The sequence below is a fragment of the Acomys russatus genome, chromosome 17 (assembly GCF_903995435.1).
Source record: "Acomys russatus chromosome 17, mAcoRus1.1, whole genome shotgun sequence".
Classification (NCBI taxonomy): domain Eukaryota; kingdom Metazoa; phylum Chordata; class Mammalia; order Rodentia; family Muridae; genus Acomys; species Acomys russatus.
In genome coordinates, this window is record NC_067153.1 from 62066035 (window position 1) to 62080390 (window position 14356).

At 48.9% G+C, this 14356-nt stretch overlaps 1 protein-coding gene across 1 annotated transcript in view; it reads left to right on the top strand.

The window, feature by feature from the left end:
* Dip2b (disco interacting protein 2 homolog B) overlaps window positions 1-14356 on the top strand; it is a 172057-nt gene that overhangs the window by 107711 nt on the left and 49990 nt on the right. Inside the window, exons 5-11 of the mRNA XM_051160350.1 lie at window positions 1731-1943; window positions 5186-5335; window positions 5791-5910; window positions 8151-8348; window positions 8786-8877; window positions 13115-13225; window positions 14002-14125. Of these exons, the coding sequence (XP_051016307.1) occupies window positions 1731-1943; window positions 5186-5335; window positions 5791-5910; window positions 8151-8348; window positions 8786-8877; window positions 13115-13225; window positions 14002-14125 (1008 nt within the window). The remainder of the gene's footprint in view (window positions 1-1730; window positions 1944-5185; window positions 5336-5790; window positions 5911-8150; window positions 8349-8785; window positions 8878-13114; window positions 13226-14001; window positions 14126-14356) is intronic.

Below are 14356 nucleotides of genomic sequence, written 5' to 3' on the forward strand. Positions count from 1 at the left end.
CTACTGCTCTCTTGTGTTTCCCCTGACCATCCCTGTTGTGTTATGCCTGTTCTCCTCTACGGAGCCGTCTAGCTCAATCGCTGGACTCTCTGGGGCCTCATCTTCTCTCTCCCCCACCGCCATCTCATAGCTGCTTACACTGAAGTACCTAACCTGGGCTGACGTCAGTCCTTCTCCGTGACGTTCTTGTGCTTTGCTCCCAGCACCCTGTGCTCTTGTGGGCTGTAGCCTGCAGGGCCACCTGCACGGCTGCTCAGTGGCCCATTCTGTCTCACAGGCATTGCACAGTTAATAATCCCTAGGACCTGACAGAGTTTCCAGCACATGGTGCATTAGAAACCATCACAGTGCTGGGGCTGTGAGGCTCCTTTACCGTGAGGTAATGCGTTGCTGGTACTCCTGAGCAAGTAGCAAAGGTTGTCGTCTTTGCTTTAGCTTTTGTGCTCTGGGCTTACAGATTATACGTACAGATGCTGCATCGCCATAAAGATCACACTTACAGAGGCTGGAACGCCGTAACGAGGGTGTGTTCTGTTTGGGGGGTTGTTTGTTTGATTGATTGTGGAGTGTTAGCACTTTCCCCGCCTCTTATTTATTTCCATAGCTCTTTGAACCACTGCGTGTCTTGGACCTACATATTCATCTGAATTAGGCAAAAATTTTCTACAGAACTGAGCATGACATTTTTTTCATTTAAAAAACAAAACATTCTGGGAAGCAGAGGCAGGTGAATCTCTGTGAATTCAAGGCTAACCTGGTCTACAGTGTGAGTTCCAGGACAGCCAAGGCTACACAGGAAACCCTGTCTCAAACAACAACAAACAAACTCTGAGTAGGACTGGGATGAGGTAGTTAGCTGATGCAGCACACCTGCCCTGGTTTTTATTTTTAGCACTGCAGAGCAGAAACAAAGTGAAGGCGGAGTTTATACGACCCACAGATCACTAAATACCGCCACCAAACACCTACACACGTTTGTCCTGATCAGACTAGTGGCTCTGGTGTGCCTTGTACAGTCCTGCCTGAGATGACACCAGCTTCTCCCCTTGGCCCCATAAATGTGTGGTTGGACTCTGTTTTAATTTATTCCTGCTTCCTGAAGTGAGCCAGGCTCAGTTAGGGCAGCAGGGACTTCTCAGTCTTCTGTAACTGACTGTCATGTTTGGAGACCTTGCCTGTGCCTGGCTAGCTTGTCCATGGTGTGGCACGGCCTCCGCCTAGGAGCCTTTGCCTGTACCTGTGACCAGCTAGCTTATCCATGGTGTGGCACGGCCTCTGCCTAAGACCCTCTCGTCTCACTTCAGTCTCCTGTCACCCTCTCTCTGCTAAGTTTTCAGAGAAAGTAGTGCCTGCATCTTCTACCACCATCCTTTTCTTTTAAGCAGAGACAAATACCATAAACCCCACGCGGTCTCCCTCAGAAGGGCCCTGTAAGCAGACAAACCAGAAGAATTTAGACATTGAGTGTTCTTAAGGCAGGAAAATAGTTGAATTCTTTAAAGGTTTTGTGTTTTGTTTTGTGTTTTACGTTTACTGAGGTCTTCTGAGTTCAGGTGTTCTGCTCTGCAAGTTGTGGTCCACGGATCTTCTCTTCCATGTCTTCAGAACTGTCACCTGCTGATCTACCCTGAGAATGCTAGTGTTCTGCTGGGCGTGCAGGCAGTGAGCAAGAACTGAAAAGTCTGTGCTCAAGGCAGGATCGAGACTTCTTTTTTTCTAATTCCACACAGACACATCTTCGGCCTCTGAAGATGAGGGCTCTCTGAGACGCCAGGCTGCGCTCTCTGCTGCCTTGCAACAAAGCTTGCAGAATGCCGAGTCCTGGATCAACCGCTCAATTCAGGGATCGTCCACATCTTCATCTGCATCTTCCACGCTGTCCCATGGAGAGGTCAAAGGAACCAGTGGGTCTCTAGCTGATGTGTTTGCCAGTACTCGAATAGGTAGGCATTGGAGCTACCCTAGAAACCACCTAATGTCCCATGTGGCATCCCATATCCAGGAATGGTTGTGTTAAGCTTTCAATGTGGCCTAAAAGTATGATCAGAGGGAACCGTGAGTGAGGCAGAAGAGGAAGCACCGGCAGCACCCGTGTGGCGGGGTAATAAGCATCATCAGCACTCTTGACACCCAGTGCTGCTCACCTGAAGCCATGTCTATTTCCGTAAGCAGTCCTGAAGCCGCAAACTATAACGCCAGTCTAAGAAATGGTCCCTAGGTCGAGAGCTGTTAAAGATTTAGCGCCTTGGATTTCCCAGGAAATTGTCTATTTCATAAAGCACACACGTCTAGCCTGGGCAGATTCCACACTGAGCCATTGTCAGCAAGGCCTTTGTCCCTAGCCTGAAGACTGGCTTTATATTGCTGCTGCTGTGATATCGCTGCATGGCAGTGTGCAGGCCAATGGTTGGCACCGTGAGCTGCTGCTGCTGCTCCTGCTGCTGCTGCTGCTGCTGCTGCTGCTGCTGCATGGAGCATAGCTGTTGCTTGACTCTGCTTTCTGTATTTGTGAGTTCTGTTGTTGTTTTCCTAAGGTCCCTGCTGTGCTTACTTGGCAGATGCTGTCACCCTGTCCTGCCCTTGTGCTGTGTCTGATGTGTTGCCCTTCTTCTTGACTACAGTCACATTGCATTGTCTCAATTGTCTTCTACGTCACCTTTCTGTATCACTTTACATAATATTTCAATTTGATTTCTGAAAAGAAAAGGCTGGAAAATGTAAATTTAAGGTTATAATTTTTGACAGAGATAGCTTATGGGTATAATTGCCACATAAAATGTCCCATGCCATCCATGGTGACCAGCCTGCACTCTTTGCTCTGTGGTGTGTCAAGCCTCCCAGGGGGGCCATGCAAGACACACATGTTCCTTATCACTGTGTCACAGAGAACAAACAACTGAGCTGTGGCCTGCAGCATTTATTGATGAATATATCTAAAAAAGAGCTTTTCCGGTTGCAAAAAGGAAATCCAGATACCTACTTTACATTATTAGGATGACTTCCTGCTTTCTGTTAATGTTTTAGTTGAGTTACGGAGCCCGTTTCACACAGGGTCACTACTTTTGGATCTTAGCCCTTATTGAAGTAATGCCTGCTTGTTGTTAAAAGACACTAGACTCTCCCAGGGCGTGGTGGCGAGGCCTGTCGGCCCAGCACTCACAGGCGTCACAAGCATCTTTTAGACACTTACAATTATGCTCTGCTTTTGTGATTTTTTTCTTTTTTAAAGATGTATTTATTATTATGTATACAGTATGCTGTCTGCATATATACCTGCAGGCCAGAAGAGGGCATCATATCACATTATAGATGGTTGTGAGCCACCATGTGGTTGCTGGGAACTGAACTCAGGACCTCTGGAGGAGCAGTCAGTGCTCTTAACCTCTGAGCCATCTGTCCAGCCCTCTTCTTTTGTGATTTTTAAGTGTATTTTAAAGTGTATGCCTTAGCTTATTTCCCAATCCCTTACTTTGGACAATGAAATAACACCCAGTGCTGCCCTCTTACAAGAATTGCCTGCATGGACATGCTGGGTCAAAGAGACTATACAGCTCTCATCAGGTGTGCTGGCACACGCCTGTAATCCCAGGACTTGAGAGGCACAAGAATCACAAATTCAAAGTAGTTTGAGGTACATGAGACACACGCAAAAAAACATAATGCCTTTCTAGACACACTAGACCACAGTGGGCTCATAGCAGCACGTGCCAAGCTTTAAGAAGTATGAAACTTGTAGCACCACTGCGCACAGGCCCTTGAAGCACGGAAACCCTTCTCTTCAGTCGATCTCACGACTGTTTCCCCTCTTCGTCCTTCCCCAGTGCTTTTCATTATTTTTACATGTGTGGCTTACTTTCCCTAATGTCCCTTCTCTTCAGAAGATCTGTGTGTGTGGCGTAGCTTTGTTCAGTAGCTCTTTTCTTACGCCACTCACTTCTTACATGAGTTCACTCCTGGTGTTAAGAATCCCCTCACTAGGCAGGCATGGTGGTGTGCCTGTGATCCCGGCACTCAGGAGGAGGGCCAGCTGGCAGCCTGATGCGACCCCATCTCAAAAAGTAAAATTCAAAAGAACTTTTTGTTGTTGTTTGTTTGTTTGTTTGTTTTTAGGCAGGGTTTCTCTGTGTAGTCTTGGCTGTCCCGGACTCACTTTGTAAACCAGGCTGGCCTCGAACTCACAGTGATCTGCCTGCCTCTGTCTCCTGAGTGCTGGGACTAAAGGCGTGCACCACCATGCCTGGCTCAAAAGAGCTTTTTCATAACGTAGCAGTTGTGGGTTAGTCTCTGCTCAGCAAGAAAGCGCTGTGCCTGGCAGTAAGTCTGGCCTCAGTGTGGGCTTGGCTGTGTTAGCAATAGAAAAGAACTTATCTCCTTTCCCAGCGTGGAGGACATGGGTCTAGTGGCCCACTCTAAGCCACTGTGTCGAGCCTTGGGAGCAGGGGAAACATTCCAGGTAAACCGTGGCATGAAGTGTCCCAGGAACTAGAGAACTCACAGCAAATTGGGCACCACTCACTCTGGTCCCATTTAGAGGTGACTTTTACAACATGGATCTCTGCTCTCCATTCTGTACAGAAGACAGTATTTTTTAGAAATGTCTGTGTGACTGGATATAACAACTAAGGCTACTCAAATCTTGAAAAATATAATTTTGGAAAGCTGATAGGCTCTGCTTTACCTTAGACTTTGATTAAAAAGTCTGTTTCTGGCTGGGCGTGGTGGCACACGCCTTTAATCCCAGCACTCGGGAGGCAGAGGCAAGCGGATCGCTGTGAGTTTGAGGCCAGCCTGGTCTACAAAGTGAGTCCAGGATGGCCAAGGCTACACAGAGAAACCCTGTCTCGAAAAACCAAAAACAAACAACAACAACAACAAAAAGTCTGTTTCTGAGCCAGTGAGATGGCACAGCAGGTCAAGGCGGTCACCCCACAGCCTGAGTTCCATGTTTGGGACCTACAGTGAATGGACACAGCCGGCTTCCAAAAGCTGGTCTTAAGTTGTACACTCTGTACACACACAGACACCACACACAATATAACAGCAACAACAACAACAATAATATCTTTTTTAAAAGTTTGTTTCAAAAGAGCTGGTGCTTTTTATTCCTTCTAAAGCAAAAGACTTAGAGGTGGTCCTTTTATTGTCAATACCATAGGATTCTAAGTTTTGCTTTTCCCCCTCTTAGAGAATGTCTCCGCTCCTCCTGACGTCACTGCAACTACCTCTTCTTCTGCCTCCTCACTTCGCCCCGCAAACATTGACCTGCCCCCTTCTGGCATCGTCAAAGGCATGCACAAAGGGTCCAACAGATCCAGCCTTATGGACACAGCTGATGGTACGGTGCCCCTCGCCACATGCTGGGGAGTGTGCATGAACCCAGCAGCCCCTCCAGGTGTCCCAGCTGCAGAGCCACGCTGCAGAGTCCCTCTTGGCACTTTTTCACACTTGGCTTTCACAGAAGGTCCTGTGAACCAGGTGTGGAAGAAAAAAGCAGGACAGAGAAAGGGAGGCCTGGGAAGCGTTCAGCTGTGTGTGTGGAGCAGCCCTGTGTGTGTCTTGCGTTGTGTGTGTTTGGTGGCTTCTGAATCGAATAGGGAGGAGGGAAGGGAGGGAGAGCAGGAGAAACCACAGCTTTTCAGTCAACAAGGCTTTAACCCCTCAAAGTCTCATTATAACAAAACGTTTAATAGTTTCTCTTTAATGAAGGAAAGTCTCCTGAGGTAATTGAGAAAATAAATATCTTTATTAAGCTCAATGAATTTTAACGGAGTTACCATTTTTTCTTTACAGGTGTTCCTGTCAACAGCAGAGTGTCCACAAAAATCCAGCAGCTTCTCAACACTCTGAAACGACCCAAAAGGCCCCCCTTAAAGGAATTTTTTGTGGATGACTCTGAAGAAATTGTGGAAGGTAGTAGTGAGAGGGCCGGAAGCATGCACTCATTCACAGTTAGCACACGGCGGGTGTGCGCAGTGAGGCCTGAGCGTGGCCTGGTTCTTGCTGAAGTTCTGCTGTTCCCCAGCACTCAGTGTGTGTCAGGTTTCTTGGACACAGGCGTCAGGGAGGACTGGAGCTTAGAGCTGTCCTGAGACTAGAAGCAGGCTGTAATCACGGCAGACTAGTGATGGAGTTGGCATGTCGGAGACCAGTCTTACTAATTGTAAGTAGGCGTCCTTGACTAATGATCAGTTCTGGAAAAGAGAAACACCAGGATCCCTTGGAAGTGTGAAGATGCGTGCCTGAGGCTCCTTGGGAAGCTGCCTGCCAGGTGTACAGCCCCTTAGGGGACACGCCTGGATGTTCCTCTAACCTTTAGACTAAACTTAAAGTCTGTAAGGGTCAGAAAATATTACGTGGAAAACAAGGAGCGAAATAAGTTTCATGTCAGTGAGATGCATCCAGAGAAACGCATCGGAGTCAAGATCGTTAAGCTGAGTAACTAAACTAAACCCAGAAGCAGGGAGTCTGCGTGGTCCTCCTGCAGAATCTAGATTTAAAGGTGTGTGCGCAGGTTACAAAGAAAGTGGGAAGTTTTAAGGATGCGAAGGCAGAAGCGAGGACTATTTAGAGGGAGAAGGAAGCCCAGTGGGAGAGAAACGGGAGGTTGGGGGTGGGGTGGGTGCGGAGAGGATAATGGAGAACAAAGTGCATGGCCGGGCGGTGGTGGCGCACGCCTGTGGTCCCAGCACTCAGGAGGCAGAGGCAGGAGGATCACTGTGAGTTCGAGGTCTGCCTGGTCTACAAAGTAAGTCCAGGACGGCCAAGGCTACACAGAGAAACCCTGTCTCAAAACAAAACAGAACAGAACAGAACAAAGTGTAACAACACATGTAGACAGACGTATAAAATGTCGTTACGAAACCCACTGCTTGTATGCTAACTCTAAACAGAGAACGGCTCGAACATTTTAAGTTCCACAATCTATCGTAACAGTGAGTTACAACGAACATTTTTTCTTATTGTTGGTTGTCTCTACTGATTTATTTCCTGTGTGGGTTTTGCCTGTGTGCATGTATGTGTCCCGCTTTCATGCCTTGTGTCCGTGAAGCTGGATTAGGGCATCAGATCTTTTGGAACTGGAATTCTGTATAGTTGTAAGCTGACGTGTGGGTCCTCTGGAAGAGCAGCTAGTGCTCTTAGCCGCTGAGCCAGCTCTCTGGCCCACACACAGCTCCAGGATGCCCTAGGGGTGTGCACACAGCAGACTCAGGACAGCATGGGCAGTGGGTGACTACACCTTCAGGAACTACAAGCAGAGAATGTCACCGCCTGAGGTATTACTGTTGCTCTCTGTGCCCAGTACACTTCATAGCTGCATGGGCAGCACTTGTTTTCTCTGTGTGTTCTGTTGAGACGAATCTTGTCGGCATTCCTTGGCCGAGCGTGAACTTGAGATTGTTCTTGCCTTGGCCTCCTGGTCTCTGGGCTGTGGGGAGGGCTTGTTCACACCCTCAGTTTGTCATGCTCCGTGCACACAATTGCCACACAGCAAGCACTTGATTTTAGTCTGTATGCAAATTATCTTTCCTTCTATGAGAATGCAGAATCTAAGGCAGTGCATGGTGGAAGACAGAGATGTGGATCTCTGTGAGTTCCAGGTCATCCTGGTCTACATAGTGAGTTCTAAGCCAACCTAGTTACATAGTGAGATCCTGCCTCAGAAACAAAAGAACAACCAACAATAAACAAAAGAAATGTAAGATTTAAAGAATTAGACTTGTTCACTGTAGAGAAATCTACAGTGTATAAATGAGTATAAAACATTCCCTCAGGCTGGGTGTGGTGGCACACACCTGTAATCCCAGTACTCGGGAGGCAGAGGCAGGCAGGTCTCTATGAGTTCAAGGCCAGCCTGGTCTGTAGAGTGAGTCCAGGACAGTCAGGGCTACACAGAGAAACCCTGTCTTGAAAAACCAAAACCAGCCAAACAAGCAAACAAAAAAAACCAAAATACATTCCCTCAGCTTCTTTCCTATGTGCTCCCCCCCCTCCCCCGTCCCTGCCCCCGCCTCCTGAGCCGTAGATTTCTGTGAGTCACGGATGTCCTAATGTTGTCCTTTTTCCATGTGAGACTAAGTCAGACTGAGAAGGATGTGCCGGGGTCAGGGTCGGGGCCATGGACTTACTGAATTTTCTTGCCTTTGACACAGTACCTCAGCCAGATCCCAATCAGCCAAAGCCTGAGGGCCGCCAGGTGACCCCAGTGAAGGGAGAGCCCCTGGGTGTCATCTGTAACTGGCCCCCTGCACTGGAGTCTGCACTGCAGCGATGGGGCTCAACCCAAGCCAAGTGCCCCTGCCTGACCGGGCTGGACGTGACCGGGAAGCCAGTCTACACCCTCACATACGGTGGGTCTGCTGAGCTAGGCATCCCCAAGGCCGTCCGTGGGCAGTGTTCTCTCTGTCTCTCAGCTGCATGTGTCTCAGAACGTAACTGAAACAAGCTGTTACCCATGACCTTCTCCCTTAGTCTCAGCACTTGGAAAGCAGAAATGCACAGCTCTCTGTTGACAGCCAGGCTACGCAGTGAGACCCTGTTGTAAAAAGAAAGAAGGAAAAGCACCCGCACTGTGACGTAGGCATGTCATCAGTGCTGTGTCGGCCTCAGGGCAGCACTGACTCCTTAGAGGGCCTGAGAAGCTGCTTGAGGAAGGACTTGCTATGCTGGGCAGGGTAGACCTGACTCGTTCAACCTCTGGGGACAGTGGCCCTTGTCCTAGCTGAACCCAGTGCTCTCTGCCTGAAGTGGGCTATAATTTTTCCTGTCTGTTGTTTTCTTTTCCCAGGAAAGTTGTGGAGCAGAAGTTTAAAGTTGGCTTACACACTGCTTAATAAACTGGGCACCAGAAATGAGCCTGTGTTGAAACCTGGAGACAGGGTAATTGGTTTTTGTTTTGTTTTGTTTAGAAAGGTGATGGTTATTTATTTCTAATACATGCACTCTGGGATTTTGATGTACAGTGGTAAGATTTACATAACCTTTTAAAAATGTATGTGGGCGTGTTGCCTGCATGTGTGTCTGCACCACACGTATGCTCGGTCCCTAAGAATGCCAGAAGGGGCATCAGGTCCCTTGATGTTGTGAGCGCACAGGCAGGTGCTGGGAAGGGGGCCCTGGGCCAGCACATCAGCCACCAAGCTCCTTTCCAGCTGCAGCGCAGCTCTTATTCTTAGACAAAACAAACACTTTCGAGTCCTACAGTCCAGCTCGGTGTGCCAGGCGCTGTGCGTCTGTGCTGCGCTGCAGGCCTCTGTCTGGAGCTGCTTATTGGTAAATTGAGGTAACAAAATAAGAAATTAAATCTGAAAGTAAGTATTCTGTTGACTCAAATCTTTGTATAAAACTAGCTCATAGGGCTGGAGAGATGGCTCAGTGGTTAAGAGTACTGTGTGCTCTTCCAGAGGCTCTGAGTTCAATCCCCGGCAACCACATGGTGGCTCACACCCATCTACAAGACGATCTGATGGTCTATTCTGACATGCGTGTATGCATACAGATAGAACACTCATATACATAAAATAAATTTAAAAAAAAACTAGCTCATAAATTGTTAAAGACGACTTCCTGTCGTTTCACATAGACAAGAAAGGTAATTTTTTTACATTGAAAAAGCAAATTGGCTGCTCCTCCAGAGGCCCTGAGTTCAATTCCCAGCAACCACATGGTGGCTCACAGCCATCTATAATGTGATCTAATGCCTTCTTCTGGCCTGCAGGTGTATATGCAGGCAGAGTACTGTATATGTAATAAATAAATAAATAAATCATCCAAAAAAGAAAAGAAAAAGCAAATTGATAATGTTTCATTTAATTCTTAATTAGAAGTGACTTTTTTAAATTTTGAAGGTTTTTGCTGTTTATAATATACTGAATATGATTTCTTCCTACGATTCACCATTACTGCTTATTTGTCATGTGTAGGGTGAAACAACAGTTTTATGGGTTAATATATGTGTCTGGGGGAGGGGCTTATGGAGTCTTAAGCCAACTCTCAGGACTTGGTTCTTGTTCCAGGCCAGCATCAGACCCAGGCCAGCTGGCTTGCAATGCAAAGCTTTTGCTCACTGAGCTGTCTCACTGGCTTCAGCTTTCTTTTTAGCAGGCTATTGATCGCTGGATCTCTTAAACTAACCTTTAAAAATACTTTTCACATTTATTTACTTGTGTGAATATGTATGTTCATGTGGAGGGCAGAGGGCAGCAGCCCTCCCAGGGGTGGACCTCAGGTCCTCAGGCTTGGCAGTGAGCACCTCTGTCTGTTGAGCTAGCTCTGGCCCCTCAGCTAACTCTTTAAAATGCTCTGACAGTGGCCAGCAGTAGGTAAAGTGTGGCTTTGTGCTTATACAAACTGACACTGAGGTTTCCACGGCTACTGAATCCAGCTTCAGACTGAACTCAGCTTCGAGTGACTTAAAGAATCTGATTGCAGACCAAGAGGAAACAGGAGTCCAGGGATTGAGGGGCCGGAGCTCACAGGGTAGGGGATTGCTGCGCGCTCCATCCCTGGAAGTCGCGGTGGAGGGAGATGTGAACATAGTCCTCCAGCAAGTATGCATGTGGCATGCCCCCTGCACTCACACACAAACTAATGAAAAATAACAAGAAACAAAGATTAAGATAAATCCAGTAATATGATTAGACTCTAAATGCTAATCTGCAAATTCCTATCAAGTAGCAAGTGCCGCAGTGACAGTGAGACGAGTGGAGTGGGAGGGAAGGTGATGAGGTCACAGTGATGATGAGGGGAGTGGGAGGGAGGGGATGAGGTCACGGTGATGATGAGTGGGGTGGGAGGGAGGGGATGAGGTCACAGTGATGAGGAGTGGAGTGGGAGGGAAGGTGATGAGGTCACGGTGATGAGGAGTGGAGTGGGAGGGAAGGGGATGAGGTCACAGTGATGATGAGTGGGGTGGGAGGGAGGGGATGAGGTCACAGTGATGAGGAGTGGAGTAGGAGGGAGGGGATGAGGTCACAGTGATGAGTGGAGTGGGAGGGAAGGTGATGAGGTCACAGTGATGATGAGTGGAGTGGGAGGGAGAGGATGAGGTCACAGTGATGATGAGTGGAGTGGGAAGGAGGGGATGAGGTCACAGTGATGAGTGGAGTAGGAGGGAGGGGATGAGGTCACAGTGATGAGTGGAGTGGGAGGGAAGGTGATGAGGTCACAGTGATGATGAGTGGGGTGGGAGGGAGGGGATGAGGTCACAGTGATGAGGAGTGGAGTGGGAGGGAAGGGGATGAGGTCACAGTGATGAGTGGAGTGGGAGGGAGAGGATGAGGTCACAGTGATGAGTGGAGTAGGAGGGAAGGTGATGAGGTCACAGTGATGATGAGTGGGGTGGGAGGGAGGGGATGAGGTCACGGTGATGAGGAGTGGAGTGGGAGGGAAGGTGATGAGGTCACAGTGATGATGAGTGGAGTGGGAGGGAGGGGATGAGGTCACAGTGATGATGAGTGGAGTGGGAGAGAGGGGATGAGGTCACGGTGATGATGAGTGGAGTGGGAGGGAGGGGATGAGGTCACAATGATGAGGAGTGGAGGGGGGAAGGTATGAGGTCACGTGATGAGGAGGGAGTGGGAGGAAGGGATGAGGTCACAGTGATGATGAGTGGAGTGGGAGGGAGGGGATGAGGTCACAGTGATGATGAGTGGAGTGGGAGGGAGGGGATGAGGTCACAGTGATGATGAGTGGAGTGGGAGGGGGGGAGGGTCACAGTGATGATGAGTGGAGTGGGAGGAGGGGATGAGGTCACGGTGATGATGGAGTGGGAGGGGGGGAGGAGGTCACAATGATGAGGAGTGGAGTGGGAGGGAGGGGATGAGGTCACAGTGTGATGAGGAGGAGTAGGAGGGAGGTGATGGGTCCGTGTGTGGGGGAAGGTGAATGGGTGCATAGTGGAGGTTGGGGAGGGGATGAGGTCACAATGATGAGGAGTGGGGGAGGGGGATGAGGTCACAGTGATGAGGAGTGGAATGGGAGGGAAGGTGATGAGGTCACGGTGATGATGAGTGGAGTGGGAGGGAGGGGATGAGGTCACAATGATGAGGAGTGGAGTGGGAGGGAGGGGATGAGGTCACAGTGATGAGGAGGGGAGTAGGAGGGAAGGGGATGAGGTCACGGTGATGATGAGGGGAGTGGGAGGGGAAGGTGATGAGGTCACAGACTGGAACAACAGGGCTTTCTGTGTTTTCCTTGCTGATCTTGTGTTAATGAGTCAAGTTGTTCATACATGACCAGATCCTGTCATGCTCACACTTGCCTGTCAGGTGACTTAGGACTGAGCAGGCCTGTCTGTGGTCCCAGGGCGGTGACTGAGTTGGCTAGGGCTTGCAGGTGCTCCCCGAGTGCTGCACAGCTGTACATGCTGTTCTGTCACAGGCGTCTACCACATTCATGGCGTTTGCCTGCACTAAGGCCCATCGCCTCCAGCTCCCTGAGGAGTTAGCACAAGGGCAGAGCTCTTTACTCCTGAGTCACACCTCAGGTTAAAGGAAGCAGATTTCCATACTGATGATCAATTGCATTTTTATTTCTCAAAATGAGTAAGTTTTATTAAGTTTGGCTTTGCTTTTCAGTGTGACTGGGGATTGCAGATGGGGGGTACTCTCACCATGCTGCTTTGTCCTATGGGGGGTACTCTCACCATGCTGTTTTGTCCCATGGGGGGTACTCTCACCAGGCTGCTTTGTCCTATGGGGGGTACTCTCACCATGCTGTTTTGTCCCATGGGGGGTACTCTCACCAGGCTGTTTTGTCCCATGGGGGTACTCTCACCAGACTGTTTTGTCCCATGGGGGGTACTCTCACCAGGCTGTTTTGTCCCATGGGAGTACTCTCACCAGGTTGTTTTGTCCTATGGGGGTACTCTCACCAGGCTGATTTGTTCTATGGGGGTACTCTCACCAGGCTGTTTTGTCCTATGGGGGTACTCTCACCAGGCTGTTTTGTCCTATGGGGGTACTCTCACCAGGCTGTTTTGTCCTTCTTCATCACTTCATTTCCTTCAGAACAAATAGCTAGTAAATTGTTTTGATTTTTTTCTGTTCATGTACAATGTTAGGTGTGCATTAATCAGTCTGTGGCCACTGTTGTTGAATGTCTCTGTGAATTTTAGGTTGCCCTGGTTTACCCCAACAATGACCCAGTCATGTTTATGGTGGCTTTTTACGGCTGTCTTCTGGCAGAAGTGATTCCAGTGCCCATAGAAGTACCCCTGACCAGAAAGGTAACACTGCGGCATTAAATGTCCTTCGCTGTGAAACAGGAGGCACTGCCCTGACTCAGGGACACTAGAAGCTATGTGATTGCCAGGTGGTGGTGGCGCATGCCTTTAATCCCAGGCAGAGGCAGGTGGATCATTGTAAGTTCGAGGCCATCCTGGTCTACAAAGCAAGTTCCAGGACAGCCAGGGCTACACAGAGAAACCCTTTCTTGAAAAGCCAAAAAAGAAAGAAAGCTCAGTGAGGTTAAAGACATTTTTAGTGGATGGGTGGAGTGTCTGCGTTACAGGGAACCGGGAGGCGTCCTCTAGCCGACTGGACTTGCAGGCGGCATGTGGACCTCCAGATGGCGTCTTACGTTGCGTTTAATGCTGCTGCTTGAGGTTAAAATCTATTTCCTTTAAAATAGAAGAGTAAAGGAGCATATGAATTTGGTGTAATTGTCTGGAAATATGGGCTTTGATACCTATTTGCATTATTTATGGTGTTCTGGCCTGACTTGCCTGGCTCTGAGATCTTAGGGAGAGGAGAGGAAAGCTTGTAGAGTGGGTCTCACTAGCCAAGAGTCAGAGTGGTCACATTGCTAGAAGGGCGCTTCCTCCCCAGTGCTGGCTTGCAGCGAGCTCTGCTTGCCCTTTAAACCATGCAGAGATTAATTGGAGCCCGAGCCAGCTGTCTCCGCTCCATGCCACGGTGGGTGGTGCTGGGGCATCTCTGGGTGCTGGTCCAGAGCATGCTGGGCTCACGTTGGCCAGCTCACACCCTGACCCTGTCTCCACAGGACGCCGGAGGGCAGCAGATTGGCTTCCTGCTGGGGAGCTGTGGGATTGCCTTAGCGCTCACCAGTGAAATTTGTCTGAAGGGCCTGCCAAAAACCCAGAATGGAGAGATTGTACAGTTTAAAGGTGAGCAGTAGTCATAAGCAGATTACCAGTTGAAAGTCACAACTGAGCACTTTAGTTAGAATGTTAATAGAGTAACAACTAAGGGCTCCTAGTGTTTTGTTTTGTTTTCTCAGTTATTTGATATAGATAGGCACAGTGATTATCCCCACTTTCCAGTAAGAAATTGAGAAACAGAATTTCAAAATCCCAGCTAATGAATGGCGAAGCAGTGACTCTGAAGCCAGTCTGTCT